We start from the raw sequence: 27189 nt of genomic DNA on the forward strand, positions 1-27189 counted from the left end.
ATCAATATTATAGAAATGGGATCTGCTTTGAATCATAGACCGTCTGCTTGATAATGATAATATTTACAATCTTTATCATCTGTATTTATTAACAGAATGAAAATAAGTTATAGCCCAATAAATAAATTCTATTTGTAATTCTTAAATTTATAAATCTTGATAATAATAATAATAAATAGCTAAATGGAATTTAATACTATAAACTAGTACTCCAAAATGTTTTACTAGTTTACACGCTTTTTAAACAAAAATTTGATACCACTCAAATTATTTTTCTTTATTTTTAGTTTAAATTATCCAATAGAAGTAAAGTGTGATGCTTGGTTGGTTCACTTATTTTATTTTTTTTTTTAAATTTCTTTCTGCCAACAAGAATTTTTGCTTATTGTTTGCTTATTAACAGTGTAAATAATATACTGATATTTCGGAATTGTCAAATTTACTTGTCTTTAATTTTTCTTTTGCCTTAATTTCTGGATTTAGCATTCAAAATCAAGTTCACATTTACGTAAACGTAAACTCTCAATACAAATTTTATAAAATGATCATCGCAGTTTAACATTCGAATACATTTCTTAAAATTTATATTATAGCGATGAATATATAAAGGACAACCATAAATTATCCATCCATAAAATACATCGAATACGATGCTCTGTAAAACATTTTTTATTCAAGGAACCATTCAAACAGAAAATATAAACCAATAAATATATCAAAAATATAAAAATTTTATTAGTTTTCTATACCGTTATTGGTATCGGAAAAATGACGTATATAAACAAAAAACACAATATTCTAAGCCTGACTTTATTGTGATACGTAAAAGATACCATGCCATAACCGAAATGACCACTCCTTTTACATCAATCCATATCAGATATGGCTAAATAACTTGAAAATACAATGTATTTATGACGTTTTCTAGACCATTTATCAAACAGCAGTACATTATGTAACTGAGTGTTAATACAACGTCCGTGACAGACACCATTCGTTAAGTTTATTAAAACGCGAATAAAAATTTACATCATATAGAACGATTTCTTATTTATGAGCACAAACACAACAGTTTATAACGAGACACGAATAATTTAAATTTAATATTCTCGAAATTTGCACGATTTAAATTAAGAATTGTTACCCATATCAAAAATTATATAGCAAAACACCAAACAATAGAAATTAATAGAATTAATACAAGCAGAAATAGGCATCGCGATTCATTTAAACATCGCAATTCGAAAGCTCGAGAAAATTAACGGATAATTTTATCTAATAATCAGAAATTCTCGTCCAATCAAATAAAAATTAACTGATATACTGTACTTAATCTGAATCGGAGATTAAGCGTGACTCTATAAATTTTCGACAGCAAATTCTATACAAAATCACTTATCTATCAGGCATCCTTTTTGAAGACAGATACCTTCAAAAATCTAATCGTGTTGGAGACACTCCAAAATGTCCGATTTGATCAATAAATTCATACATACAGAAATAGTATACAACCACGAACTTGGAGATGTATCGAGGTATTTCTCTCGTTATAGATAAATGTTTTGTTTATAAATCTTAAGAATATACGTAACTAGCAGATAACGTCAGGCATCCGAAAAGAAAATGACTTCAAAATAAGTAAGAATAGTAACTCTCAGCAAGAAAAAAGTGACTAAACAATGACTGAAATAAAATTAGTTGGCCATGATGATATTCATTATTTGTAAGGAGTCGAGTCCGAATGTTATGGGTTTTGTTTCATTTGACGTTATAATTTAATTTGAGAACATTTTCTTTTGTTTAAAAGACATTAACTCATTTTCATTATTAACTAATAGTAATCACGAATAAAGCATTCATAATTTGTAATTATGACAGAAAATACCGCAAATCGAGATCCGGCTATTAGCGCTATTTGCCGCAGCGGCATAATCTAGAACTAATTCTCGCACGGGGTCTAGGCGTTTGTGTACACTTCTCGCATGTTTACACGAGAAATTCGTTTCTCGCTTGTGCATAAACGGTGTCGCGATTGCGAATTCTGGTCCGAAAAATTCGTTTTTGCGTGTTTTTCCCTCTTCTCGCCTTTGCATAAACGCGGCCTTACAGCGAAGACTCGAATAGACTCCGGTCTCTGGCGAAACTGAAACTCGGAAATTTCCGGTTTCGTTTGCGAGTGTGTCGTAACCGAGTCGATTGACCAAAATTAGAGCGAAAAGGTCGTTAATTATCCTTTGCTATATCTTTATATTTTGATCTGTTCTTTACTCGGTTTCTTTATTTTTTGTAGAACATAACCGTAGGTTCGGTCAGCTCGATAATTAAACGAGGAGACGTCTATTAGAACATATACGGCATGTCTCGTTTAAAACAAAAAAAGGGGCGAGAGAAAAATCGCTTGTATATTTACCGGTCTTTCTAATGAGTCATCTTAGATTTTGCTAATTAAAAATTTTAATTACTTAAAATTATTAATTAGAAAAAGTTTTCAGAGTAGAAGAATTATTAAAACTTAAAACAAGACATTCCATTAAATAAAAAATCCAGAAACGAAATGCATAACTTTCCCGGCGAAACATAATAGAACAAATTTGAAATTAGTTTGCGGCGCCAACCGTTACGAGATTTTGTTTAAATAAAACAACTTTTATATTATTAATAATTACAAAACTGCAAATAGATTTATTTTCAGAGTAGAGACGAGTTTTATATAAAATTATAAATGCTAATAACGAGTAAAATCTTCATGAAGTCAGATTCACTCGAGTTATGACACGTGATCCTCCTATCGATCTTCCACTCCTTGATCTATAACCACCAAAATTTAATCGCACCAATGCCTTTTATACACGAGCTCCCGCGCTAAATTTCGACTCTTAATCATTACCTTATCCTGGGATATTTAAACGAAATAGGCGGCAATACACACGGATTTTTTTTTTTTTTTTTTTTTTGCCCATTTTTGGTTTCAGGAGGCCTCAATACGCGGAGTTTTGCAATAAAATCAGAGGATCAAAATTTGACACGATTCCAATATTTTCCCGTATTATATACCTAACAAGTTGGGAAAATAAACCACTGTTTTTATTTATTATTCATCAATAAATCCCGCAATCTGTTACAAATTTATTAAATTGTCCCTTAATAAACTTTCCAAAATTTTATAAAACATTATTTAGACTGCTTTATTAACACCTGCCCTCAAACTGAAGGTATGAAGGTTATTGTGAGGAACTCTGAAGGAATTAAAATACCTATATTTCGAAAAAAATTTGTCGACATTAGACTGCGCGCTCTCAAATTTATGATATTGCGTAACTAACATTTTTAAGAACTCAAGTCACATAATAACAATAAGTTTTCAACGTGCAACAAGAGAAACACTTATGGGCGTCGCAATTTAAGTATTTAAACATTAATTAATGAAGTAACGTGTGAGAGTTTGGCGTCACACAAATGTCGTTGCCCATAGCGGCAGAAAAAGTTAGAAATTGTGATATATCGCAGAAATAGTTGATAAAAAATAACTAATTTAAAAATAGTAATAATAGTGAACCGTTTGGAGGCCTGTAACATATAAAATATAGAAAAATAAATTTATAATTCCTTTTTCTTAATTTAGAAGTTAAAAATATTTTAGCAATTTTTCTATAATATTAGTCATTAAGAGTACTAAAATTACATTTCGATCTACGATGATTTCAATCTCTTTTTTTAAAGCAATCTTTGCAGTCGAAAAATATGGAAAGTAAGAAAAAATTAAAGCGAATTTTATAAACACGCTTACATATTAATTAAATTAAATTAACTTAATTAAATATAATTAAATTTTTATTTTAAACGTGAAAAAACATATTCTGTAGACAGAATGAAGAAGCATTTACATTTACTTTGTAATTGCTAGAAAATCATTCATGGTAACATATATATATATATAAAATTAACAGAAAACTCCTACTTCTCTTTCTAATAAAAAAAAAAAAAAAAACTAGAAATGCACATTGAAATATTTTTATAAGATGTAATGGTGTTATCTGGCAAGAAAATTATTATTATTATTAAAAGCAAAAGACAAAAACAGTGTATTAACTCAACTAATTACTTTTAAGTATCATTTTTATACAATTGCATTAATGATGCAGTTTCACAATAATTTCATATTCCAACATATATTTTGTTTGGATTTTAAACAAGGAATCATTTCCTAAAATTATTCAATTTAAAAACGTATCTCATTGAGTATATCAAAAAATAATTATGTTAACTTAAACTTCTCTGTGAACATTTATTATAGCTTTCCTTCAATACATTTGTAGATGAAATTAATATAATAATTTCAACATAAATGCTGGAATGTAAAGTTAAAGGTGAAAGTTTTTATAAATAAATATATTATTTAGAATTAATTAATGAACCACAGAGTTTTTTTGACTAACAAAAAAAATAATCACCCAATAAAATAATTTTTTAAGCAGCTTCACCAAAACATGCAGGTAAACTCATGATATTTTTTGAAGTTAAGGCCCATAAAATTAATGGACTTTTAAGATCCCTGATTAACAAATAATCCCATCCAACTTACAATCTCAAAAAAAGCCTTAACTTCTTTACTTGTAAAATCAAGAATTGATGTTTTAAACTTACTGGAAGAATTTTACGAATTTAAATTTTCTTTGTAAATTGTTTAAAATACATATCAATTATATAATTATGCTTAACCTAGAATCTATTCTATGTAAATTTAATGAAATAAATGAATGTATATGAGGATTTTATGGCATTACAGAAGATATAGCATACCAAAATATGATAAAGAATATCCCATTTTAATGCAAAGTTTAGACAACTAAACAGAAGTCCTGGGGAGATAAAACCTTATGAAAATGCTATTTATAGAATATCTCTTAAGAGTAAATGAGACAGAAAGAAGTGAAACACCATTATGAGTGACTTCCCCAATTGACCATTAAGTTTTTTTTATAAGCTCTTTCATAATATGCATTAATTTTTAATTTAGAAATTTTTGGAAGAAAAGAATCAGACTGAAGCAGTAATTTCTAAATTAAAAATTAATTTATTATAATTTATTAAAATTAACATGAGATAGCAGTATATATGCCTACCTCTAGTCAAATTAATTAGTAACTAATCATTAACAACTCAATAATTTGGTTTAAATCTACATTTGTTGTAAGATTCGATCTATATGTTTTTTTTTTTTTTTTTTAAAGAAGCTGAAACTTTATCACTCTATTCAATTTTATTTAGTTTTGAGGTAACTTTGAAAAATATTTTTGTTTTGTTTCTATTTTCATTTAGGCTGTATTTTATGATTGAGTCTTCTTGGCTTAAGTACAATTCAGTTTTAAAACAATGGGAAAATTGTTCTGTTGCATTGATGTGTTTTAAAACTATATTACTGAAAATGTTGACTATTTCCATATTTATTGTGACTAAGATAAAATAATTAGATTACATTATATGCTGTGTAGTTTTATCTTTATTATTATTATAGTGGAAAATTTCAGTTATGTTCAGATCTAAAATTAATTTTCTTAATGGAAATATATGTTCATTAACATCAAACTTCTGTAATCATCTATCCACATTTCAAATTGGTGGCACATAATAACATACATTATAATCATCAAAGTACTAATTAATAATTTCTGTAATAATAAACATCCTCCACTAGAAATCGAAATTGCTAGATTATTTTGGGCTATTGGGATTTTAGGTTAAATAATGTAATTTGCCTTAAAAGTAACAGGCCAGCCCATAGTTCACTTTCATTAGATGTTGCAGTTTCACTGAGGTGCACTGAAGTTCATTTGAACAATGTTACATTACAGTTCAATATAGTTCCTAATGTATTTGACATTTATAAACTGTTGAAGTCTTACTTGTTTACACATGCCAAAAATAAACACAATGCAGATATATTCAAAGTTAACTGTTATTTATCTTTTGTTAAACTGTAACAGTATCTATCATAAGCTCAACATAATGAAATGATTTGATTTAAGAATTAAATACATAAAATAGGTCTATTACCCCAAGAAATAAATTGTTTGCAATTTTTCTCCAAGTGAAATTCTTATTTTTTTTTATTTCTTACACTTTTTAAATCCAATGTTATATCAAATCAGATAATTTTTTACATATTAACAGTTTATTATCCATGAATATTCTCCATTTCACATTTATACAAAATCAAATTGAACATTTGTATTCATTACTAAATACATAATATCATTACATAATTCTATTGGTTCTTGACAAATGAAAAAATGTCAAATTTGATCACAAACCAAACTTTCCATTACTGTTGCAAGATCTATTGGCAAGCCAGTAGTACTTTGAATGATATAACAGAATAGTCATACAACAAACATGATCAGAACGTTGCTGAATATAAATGACTTTTATACTACCATCACTTAAATCAAATTATATTGTTTTATTTATTACTTTTAAAATATGTTAGAATATGCTTTAAAATAATTTAGTAATTTAGGTTTCTGTTTATCTACAGAACTCTGTTTTATTTTATATTGCATAATTGTAATTATCTTTTTTTTTTAACCACTTAGTTACATTAATTAAGGTATATTACATAACATTTATAACTTGCATTTAGATATTTTCTTTGAATTTGAAATGTTTAATCATATTGTATTATTATTCAATAGTTAAAAATGTAAGTAATTTAATTTTGAAAAAAAATTTAGGAAAATTTTCACATTTGATAAATGTTATAAAATAAACACAACACTCAACCAGCAGATCAAATGAAATCATGAAGTGTTCCTGATTAACATGGTCAAATCATTTCTATCAAAATATAAGTGAATCTTTACAAATCTCTACTATAAATCAAATTTTCAATCACTCTTGAAAATAATGTTATGTTATACTAAATGAAGATAAAAATTTCTAAAATCATTTGTTTCTTACTTAAAATTTTAAATTATGCAGATTTTAGAAATTGTATTATTTATTTTATTTTATTTTCAAATACAATCAGTAAAGTCCTTAAAGACTAAAAGTTACTGCTCCTAAATCATAAAAATAACATAGATAAAAACAATTACACTATATATAAATAATAAAAATTAATAAACATGAACAAATAAATAATATGCTCATAATAGAAGAATTTTAATTTATATGTATAACAATTTTGAACATGAAAACATATATAAATCAAAATACTTTTAATAAATTGATGGCCATAATTCAATAATGCTTTATTTGAAAAAAATTATTTTTGGAAATAGTTTATTGATTTTACTTGAACATGCCTTCACTAAACTGTAATTAAGCAAACAGAAAATAATCCTAAAAATAGTTTCTCAAAAAAAAAAAACAAAACTAAATTTTTGAGATAAATTTCAGTTTATGTTTACTTTTTAAATTAACTTCAAATTAACAATATCAAATAATAAAAATAAAAAATATGATATATACATACTATAGCATCAGAAGATAACAGATTAATCTAATATATAATTTTCCTTATCAAACTTTTTATATTTTGTCAATTAAAAAAACACACTCAGCAAATAATTAATAGACCACCCAACTTCATCTTAAGTTGCTGAGACAATTTATTTAAACGTAACTAATATTTTTGGCCTATTTGATGGGCCATCCTCAGGTTAAATGATGTTTCTCACTAAACCTGAGAATGGCCTATTGAATAGGCCAAAAACATCAGTTACATTTAAATAAATTGTCTCAGTAACTTAAGGTATAGTTTGGTAGTCTATTCTGTCATTTTCATTCAATAAATATATGTATTTCTGTTCAATAAGTTAAATCTAGATACTTTTTTTTTACAGAAAACTATAATTTGCATTGGTAGAAATAGTCTTTTATCAATAAATTGTCTTTAAATTGACAATGATTCTATTAATAATTAAAATTATTGTTGATAAGCATTATAATTATTCAACATCAACTAAAAGAATTATTTAGGAAGAAAATGATTTAATAATTGCTAAGCATATTCTAAACAAACAATAAAAAAACATTCTATGAAAGTTTATTGTTTCAAAATATTTTCAATATTATGCATTTATTAGAATTTAATTATGTGAATTTAACCAGTTACAATTACTTTATCAATTTAGTAATGTAATTAAACTTAATACTCTTACAATTAAAATGATCAAAGTCTGTTAAATATTTTTATTTAAAACTTCAACTGTTAATTAAAACAATTTACCTTGGATGGTGTCCGATTCCACACCGTTACATGATGACCAGAATTCAGAAGATTTTTTACAATTCCTCTTCCCATTATTCCTAATCCTAAAAATCCAAACTTTAGATTGGATGCTTTAACGTTTTTCTGCCTTAATGTTTCTGACATACATTCAATGTCCAAGGGTGGCGTTACCTTAAAAATGTTTTTATATATAATTTTTTTTTTTCACTTAGTACATATGCATAGAAAAACAAAACTATTTACATTTGCAAATATAATTCCAAAATTTATACTTTAAAAATATTATATAAAAATATAAAAATACTGTTCAAATATACAGAGTACCACCCAAAAGCTTTGCAAACTATGTCTGGAAAATAAGGTTACTCATTGTAGATATTATTGTCCACCTTCATCTTCATAGGAAAGTAAACATCTATAACAACATACTTTCCAGAAATGTCTTGTGGAAAACATCATTTATGATCAAGTTCATAAGTCACAGGCAGGAAAAGCACTGCCTGTGATTTTTCCTGGATCTTGTTTACTGTTGCAAATCATCTTCGTATTTTCCAAACTTGAGGTTAAGTTTGGAAAATAGGAAGACATTGCAGGGAAACAAATCTGGGAATAAGGTGAGTGGGGGATAGATAAGCATCATGTTGGATGCCAAGTGTTACATGGCAAAAATGTGTGGACTTGCACATTGTCATGATGGAAAAGCCAGGTACACACAACTTTGTGGGATATTTCCTCAGCATATCTCTTAGTTTCCTAAGAATATCACAGTAGAATGTCACATTTATAGCTGACATTGTGAAACAAATTCCTTATAGATAATTTCATCTATGTCAAAAAATAAATCAACATTGACTTGTTGGTTTCACCTGGCAAGCTGTTTGGGACATGGAGAACTGGAATGATTGTTTGGTTTCAGAATCATATTTGTAAAACCCAACTCTCATTATTAGTAATTATTGTTGACAGAAACTAAATTGTTTGTGGCCCACTTTTTAAGCTCCTGAAAGATGTTCATATGATGCTGCTTCTGCTCTTCTGATAGCAATCTCACAGACATCATGAATCATATGATAAATGTAAGCACTTTGTCAATGTTTTCTGGCATTGAGCTTGTGGCGAGATAGCTAAAACAGTAATCATTTTCAATGAACACTTTTGAACAGGCACTTTTGAAACAATTAAACTACTTACAAGCAGCTGTGAAGCTTAATGCATTTTCTCCTAATGCTGTTTGAAACATTCCATGAGTTTCTACAACACCTTTATCCAGTAACAAAATTTAATGCACACATGCTATTCTTTCACATCCTCCATTTTTACATATTGCATAGACCATCCAATACAAGTTCACAAAAAAAGTTCCTAGATATGAAATTACTGCACAAATGCAGATGACTTGACAAGGAGTTCATGTATCTCCATCTACCATCTACTGAACTATAATTGCTGTATGAGAAATTTCAATACTTTGAAAGTTTTTTTAATGTATTGAACAATACTTGAACTCTACTGCAAACAGCTTGCATCCATTGTACATATATTCTGTATGAAAGTTTGAATTACTGTATACATTCTGTCAAATAAATACCAAGAATTGTTAAATAAAATACAAAATATTGGTTTAATCATCCAAGTTTATTTTGTCACCTTCAAAATAAGGTGACAAAATATTTAGTATACCTAAATACCTCGGCCCCGTTTGATGCAAAATACTTCTGCCAACAAATAATCCAGTCATCAAAACACTTTTTATAAGTGCTTTCCAGTATGGCCTGCAGCTCCCTCTGCAAGTTTTGTTTTATTTCTTCAATCAACTCAAAATGTCTTTCACAAAGTGGTAATTTGAGTTTGGGGAAAAGGAAAAAGTCACACAGGGCCATATCTGGTGAATACGGTGCTTGGTCCATGACATTCATTGAGTTTTTGGTTAAAAACCCACATACAAGGGTTAATGTATGAGACAATGCATTATTGTAGTGCAACACCCAAGAATTGTTCTTCCACAAATCTGGCCTTTTCTGGTGAACATTCTCAAATGCCTCATAACAGCCATGTAATATTGTTTGTTGACTGTTTGTACTTCTGGAAGAAATTCTGAGTGAACAACATCATGACAGTCAAAGAAAACAGTCAACATGACTGATTTTTGAGTGACTTTGACATGGTTTTTTTTTGTTTTGGCCATTCTGAAGTTTGTTGGCTGGTTTGTGTGTCAAACTCATAAACCCAATCTTGTCACCAGTTACGATGTGTTCCATGAATGTAGGGTCCGAATTAGCTTGTGCAAACATGTCTTCAGCAATTTTTTTACCAATACTCTTTTTGAAGAAAATTCAGCTCCTTTGAAACAAGTCATGCTGCAACACATCTCATGCCCAAAACATCAACTAAAATGTGAAGATGGATTTGTGAAACATGTTCAGATTCTGAGCTATCTCTCTCAAGCTTGAATGACAATTTTCCTTCACTTTGTCAATGTTTTCGTCAGTTGAAGATGTTGAAGGTCAACCAGAATGAAGCAGGTCTTCCACCACTTCTTGGCCATCTTTAAATGCTTTGTATCACTTGTATGCATGTGTTTTGGATAAAGCTAACTCACTGTAGGCCTTCTGCAGCATTTTTTAACGACTCAGCAAAAAAATTTAGTTAGCAACACAAAATTTTAGACAAAATCTTTGTTCAGTATTTTTGTCCATTTTAAAAATCATGATAAAACCAACAGTTGTAAATAAACTGGTTGGCAGATGGCACTACAAATCCATGCAACAATTAAGTACACTAGCACCAACTTACAGCAAAATGTTTGTTTTCATATCTTTTACACAGGCTTTTGAAATGGACAATTCCTGGTATTTATTTGACAGAATGTATTGCAAAGGTTTACAGTATTAGGTAAATTTTTTATTTTATTTTTGTTTTATTTACTTTTATAACCTACATTAAACTTTTAACAGGATTCAGTACAATATTCTAATTTCAGTTTTGCTTGTCAATTTTTTCATAATCTCACTAAGGTGACCAAGCTCACTTATATGGCCAGAAATTGTATATCCAAAAAGGTGACCACTTAAGTGAGGTTTAACTGTATTCAAAACATACACAGATAATGCTAATTTTAGAATTAAATAATAATTATTATATATATTCTCGATAAAATGAATGTAATATGATATATAAACACAAATACAAACTCACCTATCTTTAGAAATTTATACAAAATCAACTACAGCTTAAAACATTATTACAATAATTAGAATTCTAATCACAGTGCAATGTAACATTTCAGACAGGTTCACTTCAAAGTGTGAAACTCTCTGACTGGAATACTTGATTGCAGATAAGGAGGCGTTAAAGAAATTAACAAAAATACTTTATTTGTGCTAGAGCTTTCGATGTAATTTACACATGTCATCCTCAGGTAGTTTGAATAACAAAGAGAATTTGAACAAAAAATTGTGTTAATACAACTGTTGGCGTGACATCCAAGCTAAGTATTTAGTATACCTAACTTGACTGCAAATTAGTTCATTTCAAACATTAAAAAAACTACAGAAAGCACCAGCAAGAATTCAGTTGTAACATTAAATCAGGACTACCATTACCACCAGAGCCTGTAGTTACCAAGGGTAACTACAGGCTGGGGTATGGATTGAGACAGGTGTTTTTAACTGTGAAACCTACAGAAAGATTACAGAATTCATCTTAAGTCTTGATGATTCTGATTTTTTAGATTTAGAGTACAGAGTTAAAACAAAGTTTGTGCTGCTTGTATCACTGGATGTGGAACACTAATTTTTGGCATATATAGACATATTTACTGACAAGAGAAACACTTTTGTTTCAAACATAAGAAATTAAATGTAGTTAGTTAAAATAACTTCCTCTAATGTGCTGAGAAAAGTAGCAATGTTATTTCTGATGATGAATGATGATCTGATGAATATTACTTGGACTACCAGTACACTAAAATAAACTTCAAAATAATGTTTATGATGTATGTTCATGCAATGTAATTATTACTTTATCGATATGCTTTGTCACAAAAGAAATACTGATTGTTTTTGGACATATTTACCCATTCATATAAAATTTTGCATCCAAAACTCTAAACCTTAATAATAACTATCTTTTATACTTTTTTTATAATGTTTTAATAAATCTAATAAAAATATTATATATATATACATTAATTTTAAAAAATTATACTTACAGGTCTGGGAACATATGCTGGTCTAACTAAAAGTCCTGATGATTTACTGGGTGATGAGTTGACATAAGAATGATGAGAATGATCAGCTCCCGCTGAACTTGAAGCTTCTGTAAATGTATAAATGGATGATGCTAAATTTGATGCTCCAACAACTTTGTCAGTTGGTCTAGGACGTTTGTTTGTAAGTGAACTTGTGCTGCTACTATCTGAAGATGTTCTTTTTACAGCAGCTGGTCCATAAGATAAATTTGTTTCATCCTAATGAAATGTCAATCAATATCAATATTAATATACTGGTAATGCAGTAAAAAAATATTTAAAATTACATCATTATCACATTCATAAATTATAATAATAAGAAATAAAATATAAGACAGATATACTAAATTTATAATAATTAATAAAGTCAAATTTGTTAATGGCTCTTAAAACAATTTCTTTTTCATTAATAAGATTTTCTAAATCCAATCTCAGAAAAGTTGTGAAATATTGATATTAAGTAGGTATTTAGTGAAATTAATTCAATTCCAGTGGTACAACTAGAAATTTTAGTCCCTTAAGCAAAATTGGTAAAAAACCTAACTCCTTCACATTCATGATGGTATAGGAATTTAAACAAACATTTTAAATTGTTATAAAATATAGTTAGATATATTAAAAGGTTCTTTAGTTGTAAGTAAATTTGATATCAAACAAAAAAGGCAAAAAGAAAACAAAAACATTCCAAAAGAAATCTACAATAAGATTTATAAAGAAAATAAAACTTAAAAAACTTCTCTAAGCTGAAACAAATTTATCTTAAACAACACCTTAAATACTTTTCTCAGCACAACTTTAATTTATTTAAATGAATGTTTTTGACTTGTTTTCATGACTACTTATCACAAGTATCCACTCTACATCAGGTTTAACAACTTTAAGTTCAAATCTTCTTAAACCTAATGCAGACTTATGAAAAGGAGTCAAAAACATTCATTTATTCATATAGATAAATTAAAGTCATGCTGAAAAACTATTTAAGGTGTTGTTTAAGCAAAATAAAACTTATTAATTGTAACAAAAACTAACAAAAATTAAAAAATTATCACAGCAATCACATAAGATTTAAAGCCAGTATTCTGGTTAATTAAATACTCTGTAACACTGTTCTGTTTCAAAATCCTCCTGTGAAAGAAAGCTTGACTTTTTTTATGTATTTTAGTGTGCTGAGTATGAATCTGAAGTGTTCTATTATCCACAATTTTTTTTTTTTAAGAGATATGACCTTTTTGCAGAAAAATGCCTCTTTTAGATAAACTTTCTGTTACTGTTTAAATAAAATATAAAACCAACAGTGGAAACTTTTGGAGAAAGAAGTTAAGATGTCCTATTACAGAAAAAGGGAATCAGAAAATGTGAAATTTTTTCAATGACAGACAATCTAATTTTTTGCAACAATATACCACATTTGTTGAAGGAACTTCAGCTAGCACATAATCCTACAAAGTGGAGGTTCTATTGACTCATCTAAATCCAGCCTTAAAGGAGTTTCGTTGCACCATGGCAACAGCATCTGTTCGTTTCAGCTGACTACTCATGATGTTTACATCAAAGAAACTTAAAACAACATGAAAGTGATGCTGCACAATATAAATTATAATGAGCATAAGTGGAATGTGTGTGCTGACATCAAAGCTGTTGCAATGCTAACAGGTTTTACAAAGAAGTTACACTAATATAAAATCAACCTTACTTAAACCAAATGTTTAAGTAACCGAGCAAAATTGTTCTACTAATGCAAACGTTTTCAATGCCCCTTCTGGGCTCTTTTTCAGGCTTTTACATAAATCCGTTGCAAGCTGTTTATTCAATTTTTTGAATTTCATTTAGAAGGCATTCAATTTCTGATTGAAAACATGCACGCATTCCAAGATATTCAAATATCGGATAATTGGATGAGATTCTAAATGCACACACGATTCAATTCAAACCATTAAAAAACCAATACAAAAATATTTAAGGCAGGTTGCAAATCAACATGCATTAATTTTAAAAAAGAAATGTTGGTTTCCATGGCATGGCAAGTCCTAATGGACAATAGCATTTGGTTTTGTATTGGTTTTTTAATGGTTTGAATTGAATCTTGTGTGCATTTAGAATTTCATATGATTATCCAATATTTGAATATCTTGGAATGTGTGCACGTTTTCAATCAGAAATCGAATGCCTTCTAAATGAAATTCAAAAAATTGAATGAACAGCTTGCAACAGATTTATGTAAAAACCTGAAGGAGAGCCCAGAAGGGGCGTCGAAAACACAATAAGATCTGCCTTTCACAAGTATAACTCATACCTCTTCTGGACAATAGAAAAGGCAGACATCTTCAGTATGTTGGAACAATAATGCATTCATTAAAACATTTACAAGAAACATTTCAACATAATTAACAAAAAGCAAACAAGGGCAGCTACCTAACATAGCATAATACAATCACCCATGATAAATGAGGACATGTAAGAATACATCAACAATGCTCAACTTATTCACCATGCATGAGGTACTCTGAAAGTTACGTATTTTGAAATGTTGGAAATTTACAAGGCAAGTAGAATCAACATGGAAATTACAGTAGAATCTCATTTTAATAGATTGTGGAATAATGAATTTTTCCCCAGGTCTCACCAAATCCATGTAATTTTACCTCCTTTTAGCAGATCCATAACTCAGAACATCAGATTTTTTACAGTCCCAACTACTGTAAACATCATGTTCTTTTGATGTTTAATTAATATTTTGGTGTTTCTGGGCAATAAATTTAAAAAAATATACTTATAATCACCATGGTTCATATTGCTAACTTTGTAGTCATGTGGTCCGTGCCCTTCTGTAGTGTATTGATTAGTGGCAGGAAGCTACTTCTGGTTGTTGTACTCAGTGGAAAAAAACAGCATCAAAACAAACCAAGACAGACAAGTTTTTTAATGAACTGTGAAATCAAAGAAAGTGCTAATGAGCATATATACTGTACTTTTCCTGTTTTTGTGCTTACAGTACATACAGTTTTTGTCAGCTTTGTTGTATATATACTGTATATGGCATAATGTCAATCTTATAACATACATGTTTCTATAGAATAGAGGATAGAGATCCCAAGAGACTGAATAATTTCAAGTACTGATATTTCTTATTTGCAGGGGGTTAAAAACAAAATTTTTTAGAAATAACAGATATTTTCATGGATGTGTGGGAAATCAAATCAATTGTTTACAATATAATAAATTCACAGAACAACGGATAATTTTTGGCTCCCCAAGCAATCATTTAAATAAGATTCTACTGTACCTTCAAGGACACCTACACTTCTGTCACTGGCTTGGAGGGTTTTACTTGAAATTTACTATTAGTTTACATACAGTGAAACCATGTTTTCACCAACTACCAATTGGACAACATTCTTTTCATATTTTAAATGTAACATTCCATTTCTTGGTTTCTGAATCATTATTTTAACCTAAAGGTGGCTCAAGGCAATTAAAAACGTTCATTAACCTTTATATTTTGGTTTTTTCTGATGGATTATTGGTTTGTGAGTGATATTTCTATAACTCTAAGGATGATACATTACATAAGAAGCTTCAATTATAGCATTACTGAATTCATTCTTATAATTTATTTTTGTCATTTACAAATATTATATATTCATTTATCAAATATCACAAGTCAGATTATACTTACTATAATTAAAGTAATTATTAACTGATCATTATACCAAAATATTACAGTAGAGAGTCGTTAATCCGAATCAATTGGGGACTGGGGTTGTTCGGATTAGTGATTTGTTCAAATAACCGATTATGTACAAAAAAATATATTAACCTGTCCGATGTTCAAATTTTTCTCCATTGTGTGTTGCTTTGTATTGAATTTTCGTCGATTTTAAGCCTAATGAAAATTTTTATAATAATAATCGAGGCTACTGTATCGTTAAAAATTATTTCTTTATTTTGTACAAACAAAATAAATATATTGAAGAATATAAAAACATGAAAATTATACTTTAGAAGTAAATCTAGTATCAAAAACGTTCGATTCAGCACGACACAGTCCGACTGAAAATCGTTCAGATAACTGGGGTTCGGATTAACGACTCTCTACTGTAATTGTAACCTGAATATAATTCATCTTACAAATAATGTACTCTCTCACCACACTGGGATGTATAAAAACAATACTCACAACCAATAACCAATAACTGGTGTGAAAACTCCAAAAAGCAAACATTTTTGACACCCCTCTTGGGCTCTTCATCAGGCTTAATTAGTTTCTTCCATTGGAACTGGATAATTTTTTATTCAAAGGTTTTTTAAACTTGAAACGTGCCCTGCTTCCAAAAATTTTAAATATGGAAGGAATCCATGAGCCACTTCGAATAATCTTCGACCAATGGGGATACGATGTGAGCACGTTGTAATAAAATTATCACCTACTTATGAATATATTATTAATTAAATTTATCTTTGTATACTAGTATACATTTATCAATTAACAGGACTTATTAACAGGTGAACTAAATAAAACATATTATTTCTGATCTGTAAGACTAAATACCTGCATCCATAATTTTCCAGTATAATAAGTCCTGTTAATTGATAAATGTACTAGTATACAAAGATAAATTTAAGTTATGATAAAAAACACAAAGGCATAATAATTGAATATTATTAATTAATTTACAATTCATCTTGTAATAAGCATTGCCATGCGATAGAGAGATTCATTTCATCTTTAAAATTAATGCATTGTATTACAACGTGCACACAACGTATCCCCACTGGTCGAAAATTATTCGAAACGGCTCGTGGATTCCTTCCATATTTAAAATTTTTTGGAAGCAGGGCATGTTTCAACTTTAAGAAACCTTTGAATAAAAAATATCCAGTTCCAACGAAAGAAACTAATTAAGCCTGACAAAGAGCCCAGGAGGGGCATTGAAAACGTTTGCTTTTTGGAGTTTTCACACTGGTTATTGGTTGTGAGTATTGATCTTACAAATACTTGATTAATAGAAAATTCAGGTTGGCTATTTGAATACTCTTATAGTTATTTATTAATACACATAAAATCCAGTATAGTAAACCACAAGCTAACTAGAACAAAGCCTACATCCTATTAGAAAAATATATTTTGACATATGCTCTAACAATTCAGAATACACTTATTTTAACATTCTTGTTTTCAAAGTTTTTCTACAAATTCATAAATATTTTAGAACATGATTTTTCTTGAGTTGATGCTATAAAAGGAGATTGTAATAATTTAATGATCTGTGATAACAAAAATAAAAAGATAAATGTGTTATTAGATAAACCATATGGGAGCACTTCCGGTTGCCATCTTCTTTGTGGACGTTGTGTTCACAAACAAGATGGTGACCGGCACAGATACTAACTACACCAGCACTCAAACGAAACAAATTTCACTCACCACTGACATATTTCTAATTTCTTTTATTTTCATTTTCTTCGGTAAAAACAGGATTTGGCTGATTCTTTCATAAATTCAACTTCCTTTGTAGGTATTTTTCAAGTAACTGATAAGATTCAAGCTCTGATTAAGGAGCTTGAATCTTTTCATCAATCCATCTGTTTCATGCCACCCCAGAATTGTTGACCCTTCATGTGACGTTCATCTCCGCTGGTCAGTTTTTAACACATATTGGTCTACAGCTTATTCTACATGCTTCGCATGTAGACGTGCACCTTGGTGCTCACTATTGATTGTACCTCAGCACCTGGGTGGAAGAGAGCTCCCATGCCCCCTAAACTAAATAATATCAAGTACTCCATGAACAGTCAAGTGGCTACTCAAAACCAGCATAGTCACGTGGGCTAAATAAGGAAACACCATAGGCTTAACAGCACAATATCATTTCGGGGGTCTATTAACATGCTACCTAAAATGTGAAATGGTTTGAATCTAATCTAGAAACAGAACACATGACATAATAGTTTAAGCCAACTGCAACATCTACTAAAACTATTCTAAGACTCATATTGTCAAGATTCTGGAAGTGCTGTCATGCAGTTTATCTAATGACACATCTACCAAAAAGAATTTACAGATAGTAAAATACTTTAAATGTTTTGCATGATTCTTTTATTAAAATTCACACAGTCTTGTAATTTTTTTAAATTAAGGATATTACTATTTAGTAAGATAAACAGAAATTACCAAAAAATTTATTTTAATGCTTTGTACTAATCAGTTTTTAAAAGTATTTCCCTGTTTAACAGGAAAATTTATTTAATGCACACCTCTGCAGAATGCATTCCCTTTGTTAAATGAGAAACATGTACATTTTTACTAAATATTTGACATATTTAAAATTATAAAATAATTTGCTACATTTATTCCAAAAAAGCATAAGTTCTCATGAAATTACTAATTTACGTCACTAGGTTTTTATAATAAATAAATTTAATTCAAAATACAAACAGAGATTGTCCTTAATTTACATTTATGCAATTTATGATCAATTGTACTCACTATGACTGCCTATTAATCCTATTACATTTTTAAATTCTGATATTTGGTTTTAATTTAATAAGATTTTAAAAATAACAACAACAATTATAAATTTTGTTTTATTTTATTGTAATAAACAAAATTTATGTAATTGTATACAGGAAATTTCTATAATTAAAAAAATCATGATAAATGTTTATTCTCTTCTATTCTCTTTGTAATTAAAATTAGTTTTATAAAATAATTTTTTTAAAATTTATTTTAGTAAACTGAACTCATTTACAATTTTTACCTTTCTCTTCTTATCTCTTCTCTGAATTTCTTTCTTTTCCACTTTTTCATTGTGATCTTTCAAATCTTTCTGTATTTTAGGTTTAGGTACTGTAGAATTAGTTTTTGGGATCTCTTTATCAGTAGTAGTCTTGAGCTAAAAATAATTATTCAAACTTAAGTAAATTTAGTTTTAATAATTTTTTTCATATAGTTAACAGTATAATATTAAACATATTAAAAAAATATTTTCTTTTTACAATTGAAGTAAAAAATTAAATTACTAGTATTATTGTTGTTATAAAATTATAACTATTTCTAAAAGGTTTATTGGGCTTTTATTTATTTTATTTTTTCTTTATTTAAAATTCTGAAATAAGCATATTTATTATAAAGATATATTTCTATCATCATGAGATAGAATAAATTGTCCATGAAGCATTTACAGATTTCACACATGGAAGACGACAAACAACAAACAACATTGCAGATGGTAAAAATTATAACACATTTGTTTGGGTAAACAAATCGAGCTCACCTTAGTTTTGCTCAGGAAAGGGGTACGTGAGTAGTCACGAAGAGGTCCAGATCTGTTGGAGCCATTTGGAAATATTGTTGCTATTTCTTCATCTATACTAGGCAAGTCAGCTGTCTTGATCGGTTGCTGTAAGATTCGGATCAACAGCTTCTTCAGCGATGCAGTATTTTAACAATTTTGATTTTTTTTTATAAATGTTTTCAAAAGTAAATAAATTTTTGCCAAAAGTTTTTATTATTCTCATAATCCTAAGTATTACCATTTCAATTACATTAAAATTACCTTAATCTTCTTCTAACTGTAAGTCAGTTGAAGTTATTTTATTAATTTAAATTTGTTATAAAAATTTATGATCTAAAATTATGAAAATTTAAGTAAAATTAATGGTTAAAAGCCCAATAAACCAATCCAGAATTGAATAACTGACATTATATATCTTTTACAAAAATCTAAATAATGAAAATGATTAATGCAAACAGTCAATAAAATAATCAATAAGACAATCATATTTATTCAATTGTAATGATTCCGAAAGTTAATCAAGTTCTTGATTGTTCTTATTCTGGCTTTTAAAATATCCAAAATATTTTTATTTCATCAATGCCATCTTATTAACATTATTTGATTTAGTATTAAGAACTTTTTCAATTGTTCATTAAAAAATATTATATCAAGATTTCATGGATAAAATTAATTTACAAAATTATCATTTATGAAGTTCTTGACAAAATATTTTTTATGTATATTGATGGTTATAACTGATATAAAATTATTTTAAAGTGTAATTATTAATTAATATTCACAGAATAAGAAACTTATTTGATTATATTTATTTGTGACATAGCTTGGGATAAAAATTTTACATGACTTAACTTATATAACCAAACGATCACCTTAAACTTACACAACTTAACTTCTAAATAATAATATAAATATTTCTGATAAACCAGAATATTCATTGCAAGTACTTATTTTAATAAAAATGACAAAAAAAAATTATTTTAAATAGAAGTAAAACTGAATAAAATTAGGAAAACACTTTTAATTATTTATTACAATACAAAATTAATTTTTAGCTAGTTTACTTTCAAATCTCAGAACCACCTAAAAACAGATTATTTCTACTGTATTAAAATTAGAAATAAAAACTAGGAAAACTTTACATTAATAATTCAGCAGCCTAATGAATATTCTTTTCATAATAAACAGAAAATCCAAAATGTTTTTATTTGTTTCATAAAGAATACAAGCTCTATACAAAGAAACATTAGCCCAAAATATACTTAAATTTAACTCAAATAATACATATATATATGTATTTCTTTTAATTGTGCAGTTGCTTGAAGAACAATCAATGTAAATGAATACATTTGAGTTCGTGTAAATTAATCTTTTTATAGTTCTAGTAAAGCATTATGATATTAACCTATAGCAGAATAAAAGATAAAACTGTAGTTTCTTATATGCAATGACCATAATTTCACAATATTACAATAAAAAGATCTGTCATGTACACATCATGTTGCATAAGTGATGCATCCAAGGCTATAATAGCAAGCAGCAATTAGTTTTGTTGGCCAAGAGTCCTAAAGGATGTCTTTGTCAATCATTTTCCTCACTTAACACATTGTAGAACAAAACAGTCTATCATCTTAAAGGTTGGATGTCATGCCTATCTTTTTACTAAATTAAAAAAGAAACTTTCACAAAAAGACATTAAATACATTTAAAATAACATTTTATTGCTGCTAGCACTTTCGACGTATTATAAGGCGTCGTCCTCAGGCAAATAAAATCAAATAAACCTTTCAAACAAGCTTTTTTAAATTTAAAAGCTAACGGCATTAACCATTTAGAACAAATTACATTTAATATAAGTGGACAATGTTCTAAATGGTTAATGCCATTAGCTTTTAAATTTAAAAAAGCTTATTTGAAAGGTTTATTCGATTTTATATTTGCCTGAGGACAATGCCTTATAATACATCAAAAGCGCCAGCAGCAATAAAACGTTATTTTAATGTATTTTTGTGAAAGTATTTAACACCTTTTTGTGAAAGTTTCTTTTTTAATTTAGTAAAACAGTCCATTTCAAACTGCTTTGATAACAGGTAGATCTGACCTTGGCTGCATGTGCTCAACTTTCACTCATGCTAATCACTTAGAATTAGGTGCAAACTTTTATGCAGCAAACAGTGCATTACTGTTCATATATTTTTATAATTAGAGTTTGTCTGTATTTACACATAATAGTGTACAAAGCACAAAGTAAGAATGATGTGTTCTTGTTTCAAGCCAAGGGGAGGAACAGCCAGAAAAACTTGAAATGGCTTGTTAAACAATCATAAAAGGCAAATTTGTATACTTTTATAACACAAAGATATGTGAAATTGTGTCCAGGAAATTGAAAAAACCAGAAAACTTCTGCCAGCTGATAAAGACAACATATTCAATAACAGCACTACATCAGTCGTGATGATGCCGTATTAACAGAATGTCACTGTAATTTTTTTAAAATTAGCCACATAAAAATTATATCTCTTTTGATGCAACAACAATAATAATAGAATAAATGATGCAAGTATTCATGCATTTCAGTTTGAAAAACAACACTAATTTGTTCAGTTATCATAACCATGTAAAATTAATTAAGTATGATATCACTCAAGGAAAATATAATTTTAATGATACTTATTAAACTGAATAAATAAGTTTAATAATGAAATTGAATATTATAATAAAGCACCATATCTTAGCCTTACTGAAAAGTGTTTAGATTGAATAAAACTGTTATAAATCAAAAGTGAGCGACTCGGAGGCCTGTGAATACTGCATAAACTTCAAGAATTCATCAACATAATTTATTATCTGATACTACAAATTACCCCTAGACTGCATCAAAAGTATGATTTTGTTCATGCATCAGCATTTTCATGTGACATATCCAACAAAATCTTAACAGGTCATTACATTCTCTAACTATTTTCTAACTGATTAGTATCTCTCATATACTATATTTTATCTACTAATTATATTTTAGATATATAGAGATTCAATAATTACTTCCACAAACATAATTTCTTAATACCATGTACTGTACAAGGAGATTAATAAACAACACTGTAAAGTCACTAGATTTTTTAATAAATACAAAAAGCATTATTATTAAATGAATGTAATACAATAATTAATTAAACAATGTACTAGTATTCAGTAATTGTATAATTAAAGCAACCAACAATACGATAGCAAAAAATGCTGTGTCTACATGAGAACAATTCCAACAACCAAACCAACATATTCTTTCACCAAGCCATGCTAGTAAACCTCTCCTCAATGTTACCATTTCCTGTCATCTACTTATACCTACTGGTATAATAACATTACAGTTGCCATCTACCTCATTTGCATTATTAGTCTTGTAAATCTATACTTTATATGTTCTCTTCTGACAATTCTGTAATGATTATTTAATGATGATGTAAATTTGTTCTGTACTACTTTTTGGTTTGATTTCAGGAAGTTATTTGTATATGCTTTCTGGAAGTTAGAGGTAACATGGTAATGGTGCTCTCCCACATTGACAGTTAAACAGTAAAATGCTTTTCTAGAAAGTTTGTTTTTGGTTAAAAATGCAAAGAAGTTGCTCTTAATTAAACAAAATAAAGTCAGGTTTCTCCTCACAAATTTAATACTTTAATGGGCAGAATATACACACTATATTAACAATAATATACCATTAGCACTCAAAAAATTGGCAATGAATTTGCCACTATTGCCACAACTATCACTAATTCATCTTCTATACCTACCCAACCTATTAGAAAGATGTCATACTCACAGAAATCACTAATTGTTTAGCAGATCTACAAACCAAAGATAGATTGTAAATGCTGGAGCAAACAGATCTTATTTACAGATAAAACACTAAAATTTATTATTAAAAAGAAAATATTCTTTAGATTGCCTGTTTATCAAGGCAATAAATCAAAACATGTCCATGTCATAGTGCAACAGTTATTAAGGGAACAATTACTGCAACTTTATCACAATAGAAATGGACATTTTGATGCTGAAATATTCTGGATTTCATACCATGTAAAATTTAGTGGCCAATATGTCGCAGGACATTCAAGAATAAATCAAAAGTAACCTGTGCCAATATATCAATAAACACAACACTCAACGAGCAGATCAAATGAGATCATGGAGTGTTGCTGATCAACCCGGTCAAATCATTTCTGTCAATCATGCCAGACTGTTTCAACCAGACAAAGGAAATGGTCACATTTTACTATGTATGAATCACATAACATGTCACCTTACCACAGTTGTGATTCATTCTATAGCAACATCACATTATTCACATTTTCTTGCAAATCACTGGATTTCTAGCTTTGATGTTTTAGAAAGTCTTATATCAGATGCAGGCACAGGCTTCATCAATGCAAAAGCAAACTCACTTTATCAATGCACAGGAATCCAACATGTAGCATCATGCTATACTGACCTCAAGCCAATTGTCTTGTCAAAACAGCAGTCAATATTCCAAAAAACCAAAAGTCATTGGTTATCCTCTCTATTTCATGAAATGTCTGTGATTAATGCACACAAAAATAGATCCACAACATTTCCCATTCAAACTTATGTGTAATTATTCACATTGCTTACCAGATACTCTAAATCTTGAAAACAACAAAGAGGATATTGAAGAAGCTCAATGATTTACACTACTAGTGAAACAACAAACAAGTCAATAAGCAAATGACAATTTTAATTGATTAATGATGATTTTAATTAATTAAATAATTAAATAAATAATTTAATTAATTAATTAAATTATTTTTTTATTTAATTAATTAAAATCATCATTCAGCATTCAAGAAAAATGTTACAATAAATATATACAACTTCACTCATTTTGTGAAAGTAATATCATTTTTTGTAAAATTCCACATCTGATATAAATCTTGTGTCCCACTTTTGACAGAACTTTCATTATTGAAATGGTTGTGGGTAAAAATACAGTCCATAAACAATAGCTGTATACAGAATGTTCCTATAAATCAAATCAAAAAGTCAATATTCAGCAACTGAAGCTATATCATCAAGAAGATAATCTTGTTAGATTTCATTCATTCACAGATTCCAAGTGCTGTAATATGGACATAGGAACTTTCTTCAGTTATAACACAATCTGAGTCAAATCCATCAAAAAATTTGCATTTTACAAGTGTGCTTACATCTAATTACAATAAAAATACTGATAAACCTGAACAAAATCCTTCAATACTCATTACACGGTATTAACATTGTTTGCCAAAGTATTTTGTACACGCTATCTCCATTAATGATGTAATTGAAGACTGTGGAGATGTAATCTTTATAGGCAATAGTATGTCAGCAAGACCTTAAGAAATCATAACAAATTATAATTTTGGTTAAATGCTAAGGTTCTGGTTACCAAAAAATGTTTAATCAAAAACATTTTCTCGACCATTAATTTTGGACTTTCTCAGACGACAGAATAACCAATAGAAAAGCTTCAGATTTAAAATTAAAAATTCAAATCCAGAAAAATAAAAAATTAACTAAAAAAGATATAAATATAATATGTAAAAAATTAGTGTTTTTTGCATATCATTGACAATGTAGAAGTTAAAATTAAATTGTCTAGTTTGTAATGAATAATTTTAGTATTATAAATCACAAAAATTAAAATATTTATAAGTGCTAATTCACATGTAACTCAAACTAAATGCATTTATATAATTTTACAATCAGATAACGTAGCATATAATAAACAAAAATTATTGCTAATGAATTAACAGTAGGATCATTTCAACCCAAGCACCAATTATATTTTAAATATCCAACATTAAACATTTCTGTAATCAAAATTATAAAATTTTTTGTAAGTACAAAAAATAAAATTTAATTATTAAAACATTGATATTTTTTTATATGATAAGCAAATAAACCTTTTTAACACATTAGCTTTATAAGTGATATAACATTATTATGCCATGTGATTACCAAATGAAAGACAATTAGAACAACAATGAATTTAAATAATCACTAATATAGGAATAATTTTTTAACCTGGCTGAAATATAATTTTTAACTTAAATCAATTAAAAGAAAATTAATTTTTAATTAATTAACGTTTTTAATTTTTTAAAAATCAACTGTGTTCAAAACATATTTAATATTCTATTTTAGATCTGAACCAACTATTAATCAGAAAGTGGCTTATAAAAACACAAAAAACACCAGTTAACAAAAATAATGTGATTGCTGAGTTAAAACATTGGCTTTTATATTAGTGCAACATAGTTTTGGTAAATGATTTACATTTGTTATTGTATGGTTGATCACTATAAATATCATTTAAACCCAGTGGTACCATTAGGTTTTAAATAATAATATTTAAATGTAAAATTGGCCAAAATTAGCTTAATCTGTTTGAAACAAAATTAGCCAAAGGGATAGTTGTTTGATTTTGCCATACAAAGTTTCCCTTGAAGTCTAAGGGATAAAAATAATTTCATTTCCAAGAACAGAGAAAAGAAGGAATTTTCAGAGCTCAAAGAGTTAAACAATATTTATAGATGACACTGATTGTATACAAACAACTGACCACTGCACACATTTTGCACATCTAGGAGCAAAATTTTTTCCAGTTTCTCTCTTCCATAAGTTGACTGACTACAGCATGATTTGTGATTAAGTTATTTATGTTTTTATTCTATTTATTTCTTTGTTATTTAGAAAATTGACTTCTCTATTTAGTAACTTATCACTAAAATTTCTAAATCTTAAAAAAAAGGTTTAAATAGAATATATTAAGTGTTTAAAACTTTGAATCTGTTTGTTCTCCCAGCCTACCTGAGATTGATTTGGATAGCACCTAAGTTGTTGTTTCTATTTAGTATTCAATTATTGTTCTTATAAATATTCTAATGAAAATTTCTTGCATTTATTCTGTATATATGCCTTTTGACTAATCATTTACTACTAAAAGAATTTACAGCTAAACTTCTTATTCCAAACAATAAACATAAATAAAGCATTGGAATGACTATTTCTTAAAACAGCAGTTAACTGTTTTTGTCCGATAGACCCTCTTCTCAGAATAATGTTTTTAAGCACACAAAATAAAATTACAAAAGAAACCAGTTATATAGAAATACATTTATTAAAATAAAAAAAAACATATCATATAATAATATACCTTGTACGTGCCTGGTTCTTAACACAATAATTAACAATACAATATATTTAAAATATAGGATAATGTTGATAAAATAAAAATAAAATAAAGTTGATTTTTATCCTTCCAAGCCCATAGACCTCTGGTTAAGAGCCCTTCTCTTAAAAAGACTTAACACATCAGTCCACTTGTTTCTAATTTTAGTGAGATTAGTAGTAGA

General features: G+C 28.1%; 1 protein-coding gene across 2 annotated transcripts in view; it reads right to left on the bottom strand.

Annotated features, from left to right (window-relative positions):
• LOC136980468 (cytokine-like nuclear factor N-PAC) overlaps positions 1–27189 on the bottom strand; it is a 91624-nt gene that overhangs the window by 26215 nt on the left and 38220 nt on the right. The window contains exons 5-8 of one of the 2 annotated variants that reach the window (XM_067276583.1): positions 19757–19882; positions 19241–19375; positions 12444–12701; positions 8231–8404 (exon numbers count right to left, since the gene is read on the bottom strand). In XM_067276583.1, coding sequence (XP_067132684.1) covers positions 8231–8404; positions 12444–12701; positions 19241–19375; positions 19757–19882 — 693 coding nt within the window. The remainder of the gene's footprint in view (positions 1–8230; positions 8405–12443; positions 12702–19240; positions 19376–19756; positions 19883–27189) is intronic. The other variant, XM_067276584.1, reaches the window with a different exon arrangement.

Source organism: Centruroides vittatus, unplaced genomic scaffold (assembly GCF_030686945.1).
Source record: "Centruroides vittatus isolate TY-2023 unplaced genomic scaffold, ASM3068694v2 contig_7, whole genome shotgun sequence".
In the NCBI taxonomy this organism is placed as follows: domain Eukaryota; kingdom Metazoa; phylum Arthropoda; class Arachnida; order Scorpiones; family Buthidae; genus Centruroides; species Centruroides vittatus.